Source organism: Orycteropus afer, unplaced genomic scaffold (genome assembly GCF_000298275.1).
Source record: "Orycteropus afer afer isolate SDZICR_OR568_19922 unplaced genomic scaffold, OryAfe1.0 scaffold00028, whole genome shotgun sequence".
NCBI lineage: Eukaryota > Metazoa > Chordata > Mammalia > Tubulidentata > Orycteropodidae > Orycteropus > Orycteropus afer.
Window position 1 is genome coordinate 4288906 of NW_006921615.1, and position 20153 is coordinate 4309058.

General features: G+C 42.6%; 1 protein-coding gene across 1 annotated transcript; it reads right to left on the minus strand.

Annotated features, from left to right (window-relative positions):
• Positions 1–3939: 3939 nt before the first annotated feature.
• Positions 3940–11623, minus strand: TGIF1 (TGFB induced factor homeobox 1). Its single transcript, XM_007935410.2, has 3 exons — positions 11608–11623; positions 5293–5519; positions 3940–4515 (listed from the first exon to the last, which is right to left on the minus strand). Exons 1-3 carry the CDS (start codon positions 11621–11623, stop codon positions 3940–3942), a joined length of 819 nt encoding a protein of 272 aa, XP_007933601.1.
• Between the last annotated feature and the right edge of the window lie 8530 nt (positions 11624–20153).

Consider the following 20153-nt stretch of genomic DNA (forward strand, 5'->3'; position numbering starts at 1 on the left):
ATCTTAAAAGCTAGCAAGCTGCCATCTAGATGCAACAATGGGTCTCTCCTCGTCCAGAGCAAAGAAGAAAGAAGAAAACCAAAATTCATGGAAACAATTAGTCTTAGCGACTGGTACACCATCCGATCTGCAGCCTATACAACTACAAGACCAGAACTAGATGGTGCCTGGCTACCACTGTCATCCCCTTGGAAGGGGATCTATGTAGGAGATCCTGAGTAGAAAGGGAGAACAATGTGGAACAAAACTCAAAATCATTTGGAAAAAAAAAAAAGGTTGGGACCAGGTTTGCTGATCTGATAGAGCCTGGTGGAACCACTGAATCCACACGTGTGGTTTCCAGCCAAACAAAAGACAGGCATATGAGCTGAACATTTACCTCAAGTAGATAGACTCCTTGGAGAGAACAATCATGGGAGAAAGAAGGGCTATTTATGCACAGGGAGACAGCTCAGGGGGCAGAAGTGTATGGAGCGATGGACACTGGGAAGAGGTAACTATGGGGAGGAAGTGGGAGGGGAGCTGTTGCATTGGGGTAAACTGTAGTCAATGTCATGAGACAAAGTGTATGTGAACTGCTGAATGGTAAGTGAATTTGCTCTATAAACTGTCACCCAAATCACAATTAAAAAAAAAGAATGGCCAAAATTTTTCCAAAATTTGGTCAAAACAAACTTGCATGCCCAAGAAGACCAATGAACCCCAAACAAGTGAGCAATACCAGTCGTGGTCAAGGCAATTACAACTCACAGACATCCCGTGTGTCAGAGCACAATTGTGCTCCGTTGGGTTTTCGTGGCTGATTTTTCAAAATTAGATCTCTAGGCCTTTCTTCTGACATACTTGAGTGGACACAAACCTCCAACCCTTTGGTTAGCAGTTGAGCACGTTAACCTCTTAGAACATGCAGATTCCACAAGCCAGATAAACACTAAGAAAACCATAGGTAGGCATATCAGAGTCAAAAATGCTGAAATCCAAAGACAAAACAACCCAAAGATAGTACATACAAACTGCCATGATACAAATGACAGATGACATCTCATCAGAAACAATGGCAGCCAAAAGATAATGAATGCCTTTAAAGTGCTAAAAGGAAAAAGAGAAAAAAATTAAGAATAAAAATCAACCTAGAATTCTATATCTAATAAACCTATCCTCCAAAGATGAAAGTAAAATAAAGCCATTTTTAATTAACAAAATAACAGAATTTGTCACTAGCAAGCCTGTGCTACAGGATATTTTCCAGGAAATTTTTCAAAATGAAGAAAATTGACACCAGATATCACTCAGATCTAAAGGAAGGAATGAAGAGCACTAGAAATGATATTTGGCAAATATGAAAGATCATATATACATCCTTTATTCTCTTAATTTTTAAAAATCAACAGATCTGATTAAAGCAAAAAGTATAAGATTTACCATTGAGTTTATCATCTATGTGGCTGTATATATATGAAAAAGAGGAAGAGAGGAGAGGGTCAATGAAACTATACTCTCGCAAGGTTCTATATTTTATATCAAGTTGTATAATATTAACCTTAAGATTGTGATGTTAAAGAATTATATTGTAACCCCTAGAACAATCATTAAAAAAGAAAAAATGTATAAATAATAAGCCAATGTAAAAATTAAAACAAAATACCAAAAAATACTTGATTAAACGAAAAGGCAGGAAAGGAAGAACAGGGCCAGGGGAAGTGGGGATTGGTAAACATATACCAAACTACCAATAATTATATTAAATGTAAATTGACTAAAAAAGCCAAGTAAAATGCAGAGATTATAAGACTAGATAAAAGAGCCTGGCCCAACTATCTGCCATCTAAAAGAGATTAACTCTAAACAACAACACACAAAATCGGTTAAAAGTAAACAAATGAAAAAGTATGTACCTTATAAATGATAATATAAAAATCATTTATATTTGGCTTTGGTATGAACAGGTTTTAATACCAAACATTTACCTTTCCAATTACATTTACTGGTTCTAAAAAAAACATATTTATTATGGTCAAGCTACTATCAATGACGATTTTTATCAACCCAAAAATAGGAAAAAATTAACTACTACATAGGTAAATAATTTAAGATGACATTGTTATTAATCTCTGGTTTTTATTTGATCTTTAACAGTTACTTTTTTTGTTATTAATTCCTCATATGGCTCCTTTTTTTTCCCTTTTAGTACAGTGAATTCGTCTTAACAAGGAAAGGCTTTCAGGATTTGATAGTTTTGCTCATCTGCATTCAAGGCAAAATTTAGGTCTTCATTCTAACTACTGGAACAGCAAAGATTCTTAGCACCTTTATTTCATTTTTATTTATGCTTATATTGTTTCTTTTATTAGTATTTCCTTTATGGTTTAAATCTATTTTGAAGCTTTAAGGTGGGGCCAGGTTACTCAAGGTATAAGCGCCGTTTGAAGTTGTACCGTCATAGGCTAGAGCACCACACCTTTCCCTCACTCATTTTTCCTGTATCTCTTGGTTGTCATTGTCAATTTTTTACTTTCACTTAAAAAATAATTTTGAGTTTAGCTCTTTCTATAGTAGGAATTTTCTAAAATAGGGTTCCAGAATTAAATTTGGGAGAATTTTTCTACATTCTTTAAATACTGAAGTTATGATGCTTTCTCAAATTCAGATAATTCATAGCTGGAGAAGGACTGGAAAGATGATGACTATGTTCAAGCATGACAACAGAAATTGGTTTTGTGGCATGTGACATATCTACTCAACCATGTAAGTGAAAGGGGTATCACCAACTCCCTTTTGCCCATCCTGGTTTGGTAAGTAGTTGCCTATCCCAACAATGCCACTGGTACATAGCATCTTTTTTTATTTCCCCCTGCAAACTGTGACACTGGGAAATGTTTACCTAATAAACTAACAACCCCAACATATTCAGAAGCCCACTGCTAACCTCATCACTTTAGGAAATGTTTTAAGATATTCTCAAAACTATTTATGTACAATTTAAGTCATATTTGCATGCAAAGACATTACCTAACTACTTGTACCACTGAACAAAGGTTATTTTATAGGGCAATGTAGAAAAAAAGCAATGCCAAGAGATTACTTGGGTTGTTTACTTCTGAAAACTTAAGTCATAACCAGGAGCTTCAAGGCCTTTATTTTCAACATTAGCCATGATTCAAAATATGCAGGAAAGATCATCAAGGGCTTTAAAGGCAGGCTACACACGGACGAAATGATTCACTTTAATTTGCTAATACAGGTTTTAGTAAAGATTTAAGGGCCCACTATCCCCCCTATCAACAGTAAGTAACACACATCCTGTTTATACATATTGGTTTGCTGTCCACGGTTCTTCAAAGAGCTGATGAAACCCCCAACTCACACTCCACCCTACCCCCAACTTCCTGCTCATTAGAGCGCTATATTCCTACTCATTGTTAAGAAGCATCTGTCTCAACAAAATATTCTGCATTACAATAATTTTTAAAGAAAATACTTTATTATGTCATGAAAAAAGGCATCATTTATCAGCTAGATTCATATTTTTTAAAAAATGGAAAATTTATTAATTAAACAGTATGTGGGCATCCTGTTCCACATGGGAATGAAAAGATGCTATAAGTTCTCTAAGTATTGCACAGTCTGAAAAAACCAACCAAAAAAAAGAAAGGGGAGAGGGGAAAATCACATGATCTTGGGAACCATATCACATTATGAATAATCTACCAAGAAACATTTAAAAAAGAAAACCCTTTGTTTCTACAGTAGTTTTGAGTTTATAGTTCTTGGAATGACTGTATTCCATTGAAGACATCTCAGTAACAGGAAGCTTCATTTTAGCAATCCCATGTGCAAATATTAATAAAAAAAAATATATATATAAAATAATGCAATTTGTCTCTTGCCATCACCCCGGCAATCATGACATTTTTAAGAACTGCTTTGCTTGAAAAAGGGTTAAGCTGTAAGTTTTGCCTGAAGCTCCATCTCTGCAGCCCTTTTGAGTGCAACATCCACTAGAAGCTGAAATCCACTAAAATCCTGGTTGAGGTCCGGTGGGGTAGGAGGAGGAGTGTTGAAAAGACCACTTTGTGTATTTGTACTTGGTCCAGATTTACATGTGTCCTCTGGGTACATAAGGGAGGTGTCTATAAAGTTGCTGGCTGCTATCTGCTGTAAATCTGTGTTTTGTCCCACACCTATCGACTGGCAGAGCGGGAAAGGCACGTCTTTTGATGTAGTCACCGTGGTATGGCAGATCACTGATGGCCGAGCCAAAATTGATCCTGGGGATGATGGCTTAGGAGACAGTGGCCTCCCTAGGGTGGGGTTTGGTCCAGCTGTACAGGAATGAAACGGGCTCTCCTCTAGAGCTGGCATGAAGTTTTTGATGCCCATTGCTGACTCCACAGAGCTAGCTTCAGAAATCTTGGCCCCACGGCGGGAAATTGTGAACTGATTTGGATCTTTGCCATCCTTTCTCAGCATGTCAGGGAGGAGCCTGCGGCGGGCGTTGATGAACCAGTTACAGACCTGAAATCATATCAGTATGCTTTAACACTGTCCTCATTCACTCAGCAAACACTTTTTGAGAACCTTCTATGGGGTTCCTAATTGACCTTTCTTTTTGTATTAAAGAAGGCATGAAAAGGCTTATCTGAGCTCACAAAGCTATTTTAAGGGATTTGATCCCAGCCAAGAACTGTTTCCTGTCATAAACCTCTTCCTCTTCTAATATAAATTCCCCCCTCCTTTTTAATCTCATCTTTCAATCTTTACAGAGAGAGTAAAAAGCCATAAATTCCCAAATGTCAAAAAATGATTTTAGGGAGAAAGGTTTGCATCTTTTTATTTTTCTCCATATTAACATATTATCTATTGTCCCAGTATTTAGGTTAATCAACTATAGAAAAACTTTTCCTGTCTGAAAAGGGCCATTCCTCCCAGTTACTGATTTTTCCCAGTTCAAACGACTATGTCAACAGACATAACATCAATTACCTCACTGAAGTCTGTCCTTACTTAAATACCAAACCAGTTTCCTGGGTAATAGAGTAAGGTTTAATCTTTTTACGTCTGTTGCATAAAGGAAGGCTTTTAGGTATTAAAGAGAATGCTATTTGACAGATAATGTCAAGTGTTTCTATGTTTCTCTAAACAGCCAGTTACTAGCTTTTAGCACTATCAAGTCTACAATAAAAAAAAATCTTTTTTGAGTAGGGAGGAGCTTAATGGTTCAACATAGAAAAATTCTATAAAATGACTGGGGAAGAAAAAAGTATGCCTACACTTTGTGTTTTTTCTCCTTACCTGTAGTGTGGATAGATGTGTTTGTTGGGACAGTAATGCTTTTTCTTGCTCTGAGGGATAAGCATTGTATCGGTGTTCATACAGCCAATCCCGGAGAATCTGAACAGATTCCTTGGGCAGGTTGCCTCTTCTCCTTCTCTTGCCTGAGCCAGCTGAAGAGGAAAGGTCTAGGGGAATGTCCATGCTGTCATCATCCTCAGTCTCACTGCCAGATGCTGCAACAACACCTAGGAAAGGACAAAGGTCATATCAATAGCTTTATCAGCAGAGCACCTAGTGGAAGGCGTATTTATTTTGACCATCAATGTTATGTTCTCTTAACTACTTTCAGTAGTTAAGAGTTAGGCAAAGGGTAAGTGATTTTTGTGTTCTGAAGTACCGGAGTATAAATGAAATGCTTAAAAGGGTAATTTGACTCACAGCACAGAGTAGATTCTCAACAAACTGTCTTAGAAGCCTGTTCTTACTCACTTTCCTATAGGATTTAACATCTTACATTCCTTTTGAATCATCTTCAGAAGTCTTTCTCTCATTCAACAGAGCAAACTGCACCCAAAGTGAATAGCCTGCCACACGTGAAACAGGAAGGGGTCTGCAGAGGTCAGAATGTGTCCAACAACCTTCTTTTTAAGCTCATTGCTAACTAGGAAAAACAATCTTACAAGTACTCTAATGCACACTTTAAATGCTGTTCTTTCTCCTTCTCCCAGTGAAGTTTTGAAATAAAAGGGAAAGGTTTGTACTTGTCCCCCAATACAGAGAAAAAGTGACACATTTATTTAGAGATAAAATACATGTTAAATATTTATGCTAATTTCATGGTCATTTCTTATTCATTGCTATCTATAATTAGTCAAAATTATAAACCTACTTGTATTGGAAGGCATTAATCACTTTTCATTACATAAAAAACTTAATGAAGTTTTCAATTATATTACATAAAATATTTTTATATTACTACTAGTACTTTATCAGGGAGCTCTGGTAGCACAGTGGCTAAGGCACTTGACTGCTAACCAGAAGGCTGGCGGCTCAAACCCACCAACCACTCCTCGGAAGGAAGATGGGGCAATCTACTTCCGTAGTGATACTGCCTTGGAAACCCAAGGAGGGGTCGCTATGGGTCGGGTCCGACTCGACGGCACATTACAACAACAACAACAACAACAGTACTTTATTAAGATATCCAAAGATGTCCAATATTGAGTAAAACAAAATGTTTCCATAAACTTCAACTGTCAATTTAATCTGACGCTACTAGTGGTGCAGTGATTAATGTGTTTTACCACTAACCAAAAGGTCAGTGGTTGTTGCTCCAAGGGAGAAAAGAGGAGAAAACCTTGGAAACCCTAAGGAACAGTTCTAAACCAAAAAACCAAACTCACTGCCATGGAGGAGGACCCAACTCATCGCGACCCCTCCTTGGGTTTCCCAGGCAGTATCACTACGGAACTACATTGCCCAACCTTCCTTCCAAGGAGTGACTTGTGGGCTTGAACCGCCAGCCTTCTGGTTAGCAGTCACAGTCCTAAAGGGTCACTATGAGTCAGAATTGATTCAATGAGAGTGAGTTTGGTTTTTGTTTGGTATCAATAAGCAGAGTTCAGTCTTAATTTATTACAGGACAAAGAAATTTGAATAGTGAAATCCCCAAAGGAAACTCTTTGGCTTTAAGTACTTTAATCCTATTGCAGAGGATACTTATAGATGAAATTCACAAGTGGCCTTTAGGGATGGTTAAACATCATTTTGAACTTTAGAAAAATTAAATAACAAATAGTGTTAACCCCTCCCCTTTCAATAGGTAACTCAAAATGACTAAAGAAATGCATTCTCTTCTTTAAAGACAATCTAGAACTTTAATAAATACAAATGAATGACAAACTATCACATACTTGAGTATCTCCATATTTGGGAAATTAATTAGAATGACAAAATTAAAGATTTATGGTATACCTTTTTAGCTTTACAAAAATTTATATTTTTGTCTGTAGTATTTAGTTTGAAAAATGACTCAACCTTAACTGAGCAGGTTTTCCATGATAGAAAACAAAACAAAGACTATTTCTGATAAAGCATGTGATATATTTCTAAGGAATTTTTAAACCCATTCTTTTAAAGCATTTTAACACAAAGTGAAAAAACTACTTAAAGATTTGTTGATGAGATAGCTCACCAGTTAATTGACTCTGACTTTGCTTAGTGAAGCATTTTTTGTTTTGGACTGCAGAGGGCAGAAGGTGCTGAGGGAGTGCCCAAAGAAAGGAACCCTCCAAAGACAAAGTAAAGCAAGTTCTAACAAAAGAGAATGGTCTTGCAAATTCACTTTAGCTAGAGGCTTAACAAACAACCATAAATAAAGCTCATTAGGAATTCTATTTTAACCACTCCCTATTTTGAAGTTTCCATTCACTGAGGATTTACTTAAACTACTTAAAAAAAAAAAGTATTTTTTTTTTAAAGTTTTGAGAAGGCACATTTTTAAAACTGAAACTGCTTTCACTGTTGAGAAAAATAGGAACCTTTTAAACACCAGCCTAATATGTAGGTGTAGCGCTATTAATAAAAACCTTAAGAAATTATAAATGAGTTCCTGTTTTACTTTTACAGTCACTTTAATAATTAAAGAAATCTAACTTTTAAGAATGTACCAAGCAATTGAATGACTAAAGAAAATTTGAATAAAGTAATTTGTTTAAGTGCTCCAAGGTCTGAAAAGTCATTTTTCAAGGATATTATCGTCCTGTTTTTCAACCTAGAAAAAGTGTGGAAATTTGTTCACTGAACAGTGAATTCCCAACTGTAACTTGGCAATAATAAAGAGTTTGAAACAAACAAACAAAAAAAGAACTGAAGCCTGCCCTTTGAAATTCTCTCTTAGTTTGATATGAAGCTTGATCTCTCAGAATAGGTTAGTGACACTGACACAAAAGCAGGTTTCAGTTAAGCAACACCAAACTCCAGTGCGACTTTCCTCTGTTCTCAGTTCATTTCAATAAATGAATGCCAGGCCTCTGAACCTCTTAACAAATATTTCCAATATGTGCACAAAAGCTTAAGTAACAGGAAGTTAAGACTTCAGTTCCTTGGCTACGGCCAGCTGACATTACACTGCAGCAAAACCACGTTTGCTTCTGTCAGGACTGTTTTCATTAAAACTCTCCCTACCAAAGGTAGATCAACTTTGAAAAATAAAAAAGATTTTTTTCCTCCTTAGTCATTTCCTATTGTAACAGAGCTTTTGAAAAGTTTCCCAGTTATGACTTGTTTCCAAATTACTTGTTGCTTACACTATTAAAAATGTTCCAGGAGAGGGGGAAATCACAAGCTTTTTACTCTATCCACATACAAGGAAATGTAGTTTAGAGTCACAAGATGGCCTACGGATCCCACAACTCTGAAAAGTAATTTTGCTTCTGCGCTTTCTTAGTGGTTGTGAAGTTGGACTATAAAGCCTAAAACACACTAGAAAATAATCTAGAAGTAGAAAGAGTAAATATAAGGAAGACTTTAAGTGTACAGTTAGGAAAAACCAAACTCATAAACAAGTCTCCTGACCAGAAAATTGCCTCGGGAGAAGCAACAGGAGTCATAACATTCAGTCACTAAATCCAAGGTGTGCTTGTCTGGTCCCAGGCAAAGAGGAACTCTAAAGCAAGAATTTAACATTGTCAGAAACCAGGAGCAAAAAGGCTCGAGGGATTTTCCTCATGGAACCTAGGTCATTTAAATAGATGCTCTAGGCATCCTTGACTTTTTAAGGTGCTCTGGTGGCGCAGTGGTTACAGCATTCGCCTACAAACCTAAAGGCTAGCGGTTTAAACCCAGAAGCTGCTCCACGGGAGAAAGATGAGGCAGTCGGCTTCTGAAAAGATTTACAGCCTTGGAAAACCCTACGGAGGAATTCTACTCTGTCTTACAGGGTCGCTCTGAGTCAGAATCGACTAGATGACAGTGGGTTTGGTTTGTTTTTTATTGGTTCTTCAAGACTACACATAATCACACAGCAGTCTTAGCAAATTCCGAGCTCTCTAATTGGGTTTAAGATGCTTTTTGTTTTAACGTAAACGTCAAAAGATTTTCACAAGCCTTTTTCACAAAACAAATAGTCTAACTCCATCTAACCCCATCCGCCAGGCGGGATGGACTTAAGAGTCCTTCCAGAGCCTACAACTCTGGGAACTTTTTCAGCCCCTCAAAGGTATTTTTAAAAGGGAGGAGGCAGGGGCGGAGGAGGAACGCAGGGAGGGAGGGACCCTCCCCGGGAGCAAGCGAAGTGGCTTTTGTTCTTGAGAGTTCCTCAGCCTCCGCTTCAATCCGTGCCTAAAACCATGGAAGTTAGCACAACCAGAAGAGTATTTCAAAAGTTTCATGCCATAAGAACAAACTAGAAGCTATGCCATGAATTTGAACATTCTGAGTGGCCTGCCAGGAAAATCTAAGAAGGGAAAGGAAATCGTATTCTCAGCTCCCCCGCACGAGCTGTACACCAGTCACCCAAGTTTCCTCTCCAACATGTCAACCTTTCATTGTTTCCATGACTTGGCGCTGAGTAGGCTAGGGCTGGTTACCGTGAGTATTCCCACTGATCCTGTTGGCATTTTCCAGCCTCGTTCTTCTGCTGGGAGGAGAGGAGGCCGCGGAGGGGTCACAAGTGGGGGTGGGAGCGCCGGAGAGAACTATGGTGGGCCGGGGGTGGGGGGAACAGGAGGGAGACCAGGGTGGGCCTCAGAGGCGCAGAGACTCGGCAGTCACCCTACCCCACCCCCCAGCCTGAACAATGGGGAAAGCCTGCACCCGGTGAAGAACTACTGTTCAAAAAACAAAACCTCCAACTAACTTACAGAAGTTAGCTCCACTCAAACAGAACCCTTTCAGTAAGGATCATGATCTGTCAGTCCTACCAAGAGTTGAGACAACCTTAGAAAGGTGACCCTGGACTCTCCTCGGGAGTGTTTTTGTCTCAGAGCCAAGCAAACCCCTTCATTTCCCCACAGAGATTCCTACTACGAACTACTACGGTATTAGCCTGGTTGTGATGTTTAATTTTAGTCTGACTGGGTAAAGATAAATTCCACCTGTTTCAAAGTCCTTCACAGAATCAAATGAACAGAACCCCAAAGTAAAAAAGTAGCCGAAGAAACTCTCTCGGGTATTAGGCTGTTTCACTTTCAAATGTTCCGTTTTAACTGTACTTGCTGTAATGTCTATCAAGGTATAACGAGTCTGAAAGAATGTGGAGTTAAAAAACTCTAGCCAGCTACTGGGCATGCGCAGTGTCAAGACAACCCCTCCCGCCCGCGCCCGTTTGCTTCCACAAGCGATCAACTTCTGTTTTGAACCACTCCACATAAATCACAACATAAGAGCTAACTCCAGGTCAACGACTGAATATTCGAGGGCACCTCCCAACCAGGGACGCAAAAGTTCACTTCAAAAGGGAGTTCAAAATCTCTGACCTTTCATGTTTTTTTTTTTCCGTGTACTTTGTTTTTAAACTAGACTGACGGTAAGTTTTAGTTGTAAAGCTTCCAGAATGCTTCGTGGAAACAATGACAGGGTTACTTTCTGCACTCACAACCAAGCCTGCTTGTCACACTTGGGCACATTCTGACTGCACGCCGCTTCAAGCAGCATGCCCTAAGTTCCAACACTTAATGTTGCCCCAATTCATCATGGGAAAACTTTTAAAGACTAAGGATTTTTTTTAAAAGTCTTAGCTTTCCAAAACTATTTACACCTGAGGGCAGTTTCAGGTCCAGAATTACGTCCCTTGAATTACGAAAACGCCACATTCCTAAAGAAAAGAGGGCGCCGAGCCCAGCTGGGCGTGGGAGTCCGTAAGCCCAACTTTTGAGACAAAGGCTCGGCGGCTCCGCAATCTCGGGTGTCAGGGACCCCACCGCGCTGCGCCAGAGGAGGCAGCACGGGGTTCCCCCGTCCTGGAGCCTGGCCGGAACCCCATCCCCTCAGCCTGCGAGAAAAGGCGAGAAGCCCAGGCGCTGCCGGCCGGAGCGTGGGGTGTCGGCTCAGACAATGAAAGTTGGAGCAGCACAAACAAGACGGCAGAGCATGTTTCTTGACAACGTGCCAGCAGCATGGAAGGGCCGGTCTCCCAACAACAGTTCCTCGTGTTTTGTCTAGAAGGGAAACATCAACTGCCATTTCAGACCAAGCCCCAACAAAGAAACAGCTGCCCTAGAGTCCCTCGGCGTTAAAGTCCACAAAGTCACTACAGCACCCCACTCGGCTGGGCCCCGCCATCAAGTCCCCTGGAGTCGCGCACAAACCGCGCGCTGCACGCGGCTTGCTTACCTTTCTTACTTTTCATTCTGGATTTCCACTTCCCGCGGGAGGGAAGACTGGGGGCCAGAGGAGCCAGGAGTGGTGGTCGAGAGGGCAGGCGTGGGTCCTCCTGCACCGCAGACTCTCCCGTAACTTGGAGTAGGTGCTCCAGCCGTTATTGCTAAACAAGGCGCTCTGGTCCCAGGCGTCTGGTCCTTGGATGGAATTCAACTGACACTTGGGCTTCCTCCTGCAGGGATCTTCTGGCGGCTGCCGGGGTTCGCCCTCCCCAGACAAGCTCCTCTCCCCACTTGGCTCCTTTGTTCCCGGCTCCTGGTCGGCGCACCTCCGCGCTGTCAGAGTGAGCAAGGCGCTGAGGGAAGGTACAGGAGGTCCTGCCTCCGCCCCCCGCCGCCCGCCCCGTCCCCCGCCCTCCCGCGGCTCTTCGCCCCTCCCCCACACCTTCCAGCTCCGGGATCCCGGGACCCAAGCCGAGAGACGGGGACGCCCGGCCGCTGTCACCCGTCACTCGCGGGGGCGGCTCGGGGGTGGGGATCGAGAAACCCAATCCTTCCTGCCGGCTGCGCTCACAGAGCCTGTGTCCTTACTGAGGTGGCGGGGCGCCCGGCGTTTTCCTTTGGGCCTTTCTTTTCGGGCTGGCGAGGGTGCGTTTGATTGTAAAACTGCAGACTCCCTCCTCCACCCCCGGGAAGCAAAGGCTGCCCCCTGTCGTTATTCACAGCTGCCGCGGACTTCGTCGCCCCTGCTCCAGTCGCTGGATCCGGCAGCCGCTTCAGATTCAAGGGGTGGAGCGCGGGAGGAAAAATACTCCGGGCAAGAAGGAACTTCTTCCAGAACGCGCGGCTGTCCAGGACAAGCCGGTGCGCTTCGGCGCACCCTTCTTGTCCGGGACTCGTCTTCCCACAGCCTCTGTTGCAGGGGTTCGGGGGAATGAGACATAAGACACCCAGGAGAAGGTCTGCTCCCCCGGGCTATAGCTGCGAGTTCCGGACAGGATTGCAAGGCAGTTTCGACATCTAACACGTTGCGGACAGACACTTGTCATGCTCACATGCTTTTCTGCTTGGAGACGGCTGGTCGCGCGCCTGCCCCCTGCCACTTGGGGCTGACAGCCTCTCCGCCCCGGGGCCCAGTCAGCTGCTGCCTTTAAGAGAAAGGGGCGACAACGTCGGGACTGCTTATCTATTTCGATAAACTGTGCCTACTTTTAGGACTTAAACCTTGCCAGGGGATCCCTCCTCCCCTCCGGTATTCCATACAGAAACTAGCCATGAAGTAAACACATGTTCCCGTTGATTTATTTTGGTTGAGAGTTATGAGGACTCCAACAGGAGTTCCTTGATGAAATTACCTTTTAAAAGACCAGATGGCTGTGTGGCTGGAAGCAAGAATCGCAGCCCTTCTCCCTGCCCCTCCTCTAGGTGTAGTTTGCGCGTGTGTTTTCCGTTGTTTTGAAGCAAACGAACTGTCACTTGCCACAGTAAGACTTTCCTCTCACTTAAAAAAGGCGGGGGGGGGGGAGTTACAAAAAAAAACCAAAACGTAAATAAGTCTAGTAGAGACGTCAGCGCCCGGGTCTGCCTCCAGTTTCAGCTCTATGCTGTTTCTGTTTTGTAACCTCGGTGGACATTCCACCAGTGGTAGCTCCGTGGAAATAAGGTTAAACCCAACAAGGGCTAAGGCAAGCCAAAAAATGACTGACTAGACTTTGGAGGCTGTGTTTTAGGATTACTCTGAAAACTAAAGCCAGCCTCCCACCCCTGTCGCCCCCTCGCTCGTGTGCTCTTAAGAACACACACTCACACACACACACACACGTGTGCAGTAAGGCCAGAGTTTAAAAAGCTTAGTGGTTTATCCAGTTACAGGACTTAAAATGGATAACCAAGGAGAAAAAACGTCACTGTAAGGACACAAGAATCCTAGAGGTTATTATTTTTTTTTTTCCTGCAGTCGTTTGACGACCGCTGGACACCAGAGAAGACACATCTAACACAGCACAAGGGGTGCGTGATCTTGGGGGGGCAGCCAGGTGGGCCTGCCCTGGGACTGACTGGACCGAGCGCAGCTCTCCAGGTCTGGAGGGATAGGAAACCGCTGCGGCGGCGCGCGGGTGCAGGACAGATGTGGGGCGAAGGGCGCGCCGCGCCGCCCGCTAGCGGGCCTCTCCATTCTTTCGTTTGAAGGGTTGTTTGTAACAAGGATTGGTGGCCCACATCCGCCGGGAGAGCAGAGAGGAGGGCGGAGGAAGGACGCCGGGAGGAGGAGCTGGCGGCCACGCAGCGACCTCGCGGCCTGAGTGGCAGGAGCCGCGTCTGGAGCCAGGCGGTTACTCCGGAGACGCTTTGTTTGCGAACTTCGAAAGCTGCTGCGGCTGCTCCTTGGCTTTCGTTGAGACTTTACAAACCGCGTCTTCAGTCGACCGGACTCCCCTCCCCCCGCTTTCCGGCTGCGGGAGACAAAAATGTTTCCTTCTTCCCCATAGTCATCCTTGGCCACGTGGTGGCTCTCATTAAGTACACAAAGGTATTTTTTTCTTTGGTTAAGTGAACTTGGCTAGTTACTGCGATTCTCAGGCAAGCGAGATGAAAACCCAGAGTTGCAACGAGTTTATGGCTTGAAAACAAGCTTAACAGGGGAAGAGGGAGGAACTGGGAGAATTAAAAGGCTCTTTCAATGAAGAAAAAAAGTCAAGCTTTAAACTCGCTTTAGCTGGCAGTTTGGCTTGATGTGGCAAAAGTACACATTTTGCTCGAGCAAATCACATCGAAGCCGTTTTTAAAGCTGGAGAGATATTCCAAACGGGATCACCAGCACAATTATGGGTCCAAACTAGTGACTTAAGAGTCCGCTTTTTGGATGCCCTTGCTGCACTTCCAAGGCTGGTCCCAAACTTCTCTGGAGTTTTTGTATTGTTGGTGCATTATGGGAATAAAGTGCAGTAAGGAGTTCTGGTGGCACGGTGCCTAAGGCATTTAACCGCTATTTACAAAGTTGGCGGTTCAAATCCACCAGCGGCCCGATGAGGCACTTTACTTCCATGAATATTTATGGCCTTGAAAACTCAATAGGGGTCCCTATGAGTCGGAAACGACTCGATAGATCGCAGTGGGTTTGGTTATATATTTTATCTTTATTTTCTTTTCTCAAGGTGTAGAAACAATTTTCAGGATTATGTCTTCGGGCCTGTTTGTAAATGGTTTCAATTAAGATTCTTTCCAGTGCTAAAGTTGTGTGGATTCACATTTGCTACATATTATTTGTTGAATTCATATGGATGTTAAATTGGGAAGCTGAATGAGTAAAATCCAGAAGACCTTTGGGATCTTTAGAAGGTTGCTGGTAAATGTTTTTCACTATTATTTTTTCCTGTCCTGGCACACACAGTTCCATTTGTTTTCAGAAACTGCCTCAAGGCCAAGAAAGAAACAGGGTTGTGTAAAGTTACTTTTCACAGCCTGCAAACCCTTTAAAAGGCAAAACTCAGATAAAAACTTAGAAAGGATAATAAACCAGAAAAATGTATTGATAAATTCCTAGAGTGAAGAAGAAATGGCTAAGTCATCAGTAACATGCAATTACAAATTATTATTATTATTATTATTGGAACCAGGCCCATCAAACAGTTGGAGAATGTATTTATTTCATTCATCTATTCAAGATACTTTGGATGAGCATGGTTTCTGTAGGCACTGTCCTGGGTAGAGGAATGATGACTCATGCATTCTATGGATCCCTTTTGCTTCTAGTCTCTGGGGTGGGGTGGGGGTGGGGGTGGGGGCAGATATTTTTATGAAATATGCAGACTGCTAGGCTCCAAACCCTACACAATGGTTCTATAATAATCTCGCATCTCATGTCAGAGGATCTTGGGTAGCCTTAGAAAAAGCTGTCCTTTGTGTTGTCAGGGGCCTGGGGCTGTACTTTAACCATCTCCTGGTGATTTTATCAAGGCCACCAGGATGATTCTTCTCTTAGTTACATAAGTAACATAACTGGTGCTGCTACATTTGTGTGGGTTTTTTTAATCACTTTTCTCCTAGCTTGAACCTCTCCTCAGAGACTTCTTTCCTCTCTGTAGCCCACTTGTCACTTCTCTATCTCTAGAAGGACTTTGGAATCAAGGGGACAGACCAAAAATACAAGTTGTTGAGCACCGCTTTTACCCACTTTATTGTCAACATCTTGTGCTTGTGTTGTGCTTCACAGTTTACCAAACAGTTCAATTTTCTCGTTTAATATTCAAATTGGTAATGTATTTTTTTCCTTAAAACCCACAAAACCATTGCGCAGATAACTTAAATAACACCTATATGGGGCATGGAACTCTGCTAGCATATTGCCTAAGGGACTTGACTGCTAACCAGAAGGCTGGCGGTTCAAACCACTTCTCTGAAGGAAGGTTGGGCAATCTACTTTTGTAGTGATGATATACTGCCTCGGAAACCCAAGGAGGGTCGCTATGAGTTGGATTCGACTTGATGGCAGTGAGGTTTTTGTTTTTTTTTTTTAAATAGCAAAGCTACAAGGGATAAAACTGGGCATTAGACATAAATTATCTGGCTCTAAATCAAAAGTTTTCTAGGAAATCCTGTCATACATTTGTGGAAGGTCAGATGGCTATGGAAGGTAGTGGAGGGCAGAGACCAACTTCAGATTTCAAGGACACCAGGGCCTCGTGAATACCTTAAGAGTTCCTCTTTGAAATCTAGCTCCAGTTTTGCCAGAGGCTCTCTTCCAATCTATCTTTTTGTGCTTTTCTCTTTATTTTTTTAATGGCAAAAATCAAAATAAACAAACGAAAAAAGTGTGACTGTTCTCAAAAATTTAAACAAGAAATATGTAAAGTGAAATACGAAAGGTTTCTTAATTTCCTAATTTCCCACTTGCACTCCCCATATACATATATGTACCTCTCGTTTGGCAAGTACCAAGTCAGTGGGTTGGACAACAGACTGGAGGCTTCCTTTGACTCATGTAGCTGCATGGGCTGATGAACCCAAGATCAGCCGGTCAGACTGCAGGCTGTCTCATGGGCTGTGGAGGCTAACAAATCCCAGAATTGGCAACCCGTACAGTAAGTCAGGGAGCTCTGGTAGCATAGTGCCAAGGCACTTGACTGCTAACCAGGAGGCTGGCGGTTCAAACCCACCAGCCACTCCTCGGAAGGAAGGTTGGGCAATCCTACTTCTGTAATGATAACTGCCTCGGAAACTCAAGGAGGGGTCGCTAGGAGTCGGGGGCCGACTCGATGGCAAATAACAACAACAACAACAACAGTAAGTCACTGGTACAAGTTCCAAGAACCAGAGGTCAGATAATGAATGACAAGTTGGATGCAGGATTCAGAGTGAGCAAGAAGCCAGAGAGCTTTGCCAGAATGTCCATATCTGTGGATACAGAACACACTCAAAGAAACTCCTTTTCAACTGATTGGCTGCTCATAGCAGATCCCATCATGGAGGTAATTACACTATCAAATCTCATCACAGAGGATGGTTACACCATAACTGCCAAACCACTTAGAATCATGGCCCACCCAAGTTAACACACCACCTTAACCTGATCCGTTCACTACACAAGAATGTAATTGATTGTCACTGTTATTTGTTATTTTCACACCCATGTCTCCCTCTGCCTGGTAGCTCCACTTGTTGCATCTCTGGGTATTTTTCATTCAGCCAAGTCTTAGCTTCAATGTTACTTTCTTGGGAATCTTCTCAGACCATCTGACCTAAATTGTTGTTGTTTGCCGACGAGTCGGCCCCGACTCATAGCGACCCCTCCTTGGGTTTCCGAGGCAGTATCACTGCAGAAGTAGGATTGCCCAACCTTCCTTCCGAGGAGTGGCTGGTGGGTTTGAACCGCCAGCCTTCTGGTTAGCAGTCAAGTGCCTTAGGCACTATGCTACCAGAGCTCCCGACCTAAATTAGGTATCCTCACAATTATCTAGCTCAGGATTTCTCAGTGGCAATACTGTCGACATTCAGGCCTGTAATTCTTTGTTGCGGGGGCCTGTTTATTGTAGAATGATCCTGGTCTCCAACCACTAAGATGCTGGTAGAACTCCCCTTCCCCAAATTATGGCAGTGAAAAATTTCTCCAGATATTACCAATTGTCCCCTGGGTTAGGTAGCAAAGAGGGGCAAAATTGTCCCTGGATGAGAACCACTGATCTAGCATAATCCTTTCTTTAGTTCTCCCATACCACCACAATTTTTAATTATTTTAAAAATAATATAATTTTAATTATTTAAATATTTGCCTGTTGTTTTCTTTTTCTGTTTGACTCCTCATTAAAACATATGTATCTTGCTTATTACTAAATCTCCATGCACCTAGCACAATGTCTAAGACATCAATTAATAAAAACAAACTACAGTTGCTGTAGTCACTTCCAACTCATGACAACCCCATGTGTGTCAGAGTAGAACTGTCAGTGACTGATTCGTCAGAGAGAGATTGCCAAGCCTTTATTTCAAGGTGCTGCTGAGTCAATTCTGACTCATAGTCATGCCATATGACAGGGCAGAACTGCCCCATGGGGTTTTCTTGGCTGCCATCTTCACAAAAGCAGATCACCAGGTCTTTCTTCCTGAGAGTGGCTAAATGAGTTCAATCTGCCAATCTTCTGGTTAGCAGTTGCTTGAATAATTTCGTTTAGAAAGATCAGCACAAGGCTAGTCCCTATAAGATGGAGGTTAAAGATTCCCAAATGTTCACTTTTTCCAAACTGCTGTGCCACTCCATCATCTCTGACATCAACTCCTCCTCTTCCCCTCAAGAATCCCCCTCCTGTTTTAGGGTTCCGTATTTCTCTATAACATCTCACAGAGCTCACTAACTCCCAAGGAAATGGCTCACATCGTGGTGGTGGAGGCTGGGAGGCTAGTAAGCTGGCAAGTCCCAGGTCTGGAGGATTCTCCCAACTCTCGTGGTTGCAGGGATCTGTAAACCCAAATTGGCTGGTCAGATGATGGCTGCTGTCTCAAGCCCAGAAGTGAGATGATGAAAAACCAAATGCAAAACTGGAGCAAAAGAGTGAACTTTCCCAAAACATTCCTCTATATATACTCTCCGGAGCTCTGGTAGCTTAGTGCCTAAGGCATTTGACTGCTAACCAGAAGCCTGGCGGTTCAAACCCAGAAGCTACTCCTCAGAAGGAAAGTTGGGCAATCTACTTCCATAGTGATACCGCCTTGGAAACCCAAGGAGAGGTCGGTATGGGTTGGGTCCAACTCGACAGCACATAACAACAACATATATACTCTCCAGGAAGCTAAAGGAGCTCTCGTGGTGTAGTGGATAAAGCATTTGGCTACTAACCAGAAGGTCAGCAGTTCAAACCCCCCAGCAGCTCTGCAGAAGGGTGGTGACTTCAATCACACCCTCCATCAAGGCGGGACTCAAGATACGTCCCACCCTAAACAGGCATAGAGAATAAGATTTATAATATATCACAAAATGGTGGTGACTTTAGTCACACCCTCCAGCAAGGCAGGACTCAAGATGCATCCCACCCTAAAGAGGCATAAACCAAAAACCAAGCTCACTGCCATCGAGTCGGATCCAACTCATAGCTACCCCTCCTTGGGTTTCCAAGACGGTATCTCTATGGAAGTAGGTTGCCCAATCTTCCTTCCAAGGAGTGGCTGGTGGGTTTGAACCGCCAGCCTTCTGGTTAGCACTCAATAAACAGCTCCCCCCCAACGACATAGCACTCACTATGCCACCAGAGCTCCTAAAGTGACATAGAGACTAGGATTTACAATACATTGCAAAATGGTAGACGATGGCTAGAAGGTCCATATTAAGTAATTCACTGTACTACAGCAGTCAAGTTCTTAACTGTTTATGCTACCAAGACTCCTCAACATGTCTCTGCCTATACTCAAACTTCTAAGCTTTCAGTGAGCAGTGGAGCAGGTTAACCGTCTGCAACACCCATAGACTCAGATACATAATAGGAACCCAATAAACATTAAATAAAATAATGCATGAAAATAAGATTCTAAGAATAATTACTAAGAATACAACCACATATTGTATACACCCAGGCAGTGAATAAATACTTTATATATTTTATTTTATTCCTGAAAACAGCCCTAAGAAGTAGTCTTTATTATTATCCCCATCTTAATGGAGAAGAAATTAAAGTCTCAGGGTGTTAAATAACCTGTCCTACCGTCCTGACCCCTGGGTCAATGTTCTAAACAATAATGCTATTCTGCAATTTGCCTTTTCATTTGTTGACACTTTCGTTAGTGATGAGTATTTAAATAGTTTCTAATTGGTCACTAAGCACAAAAAGAGGTAGTGCATTGTATTTGAGATATTTAACAATTGATACAGGCACCCACCAAGAACTACTGGTGGTCTACTGGTTAAGACATTTGGCTGCTAACCCAAAAGTTGGTGGTTCAGATTCACCAGCTGCTCCGTGGGAGAAAGATAAGGCAACTGCTTCCATAAAGATTTACAGCCTTGGGAACCCAGCAGGGGTCTCTATGAGTCAGAGTCAACTCAGTGGCAGTGAGTTTGGTTTGGTTTTGGAT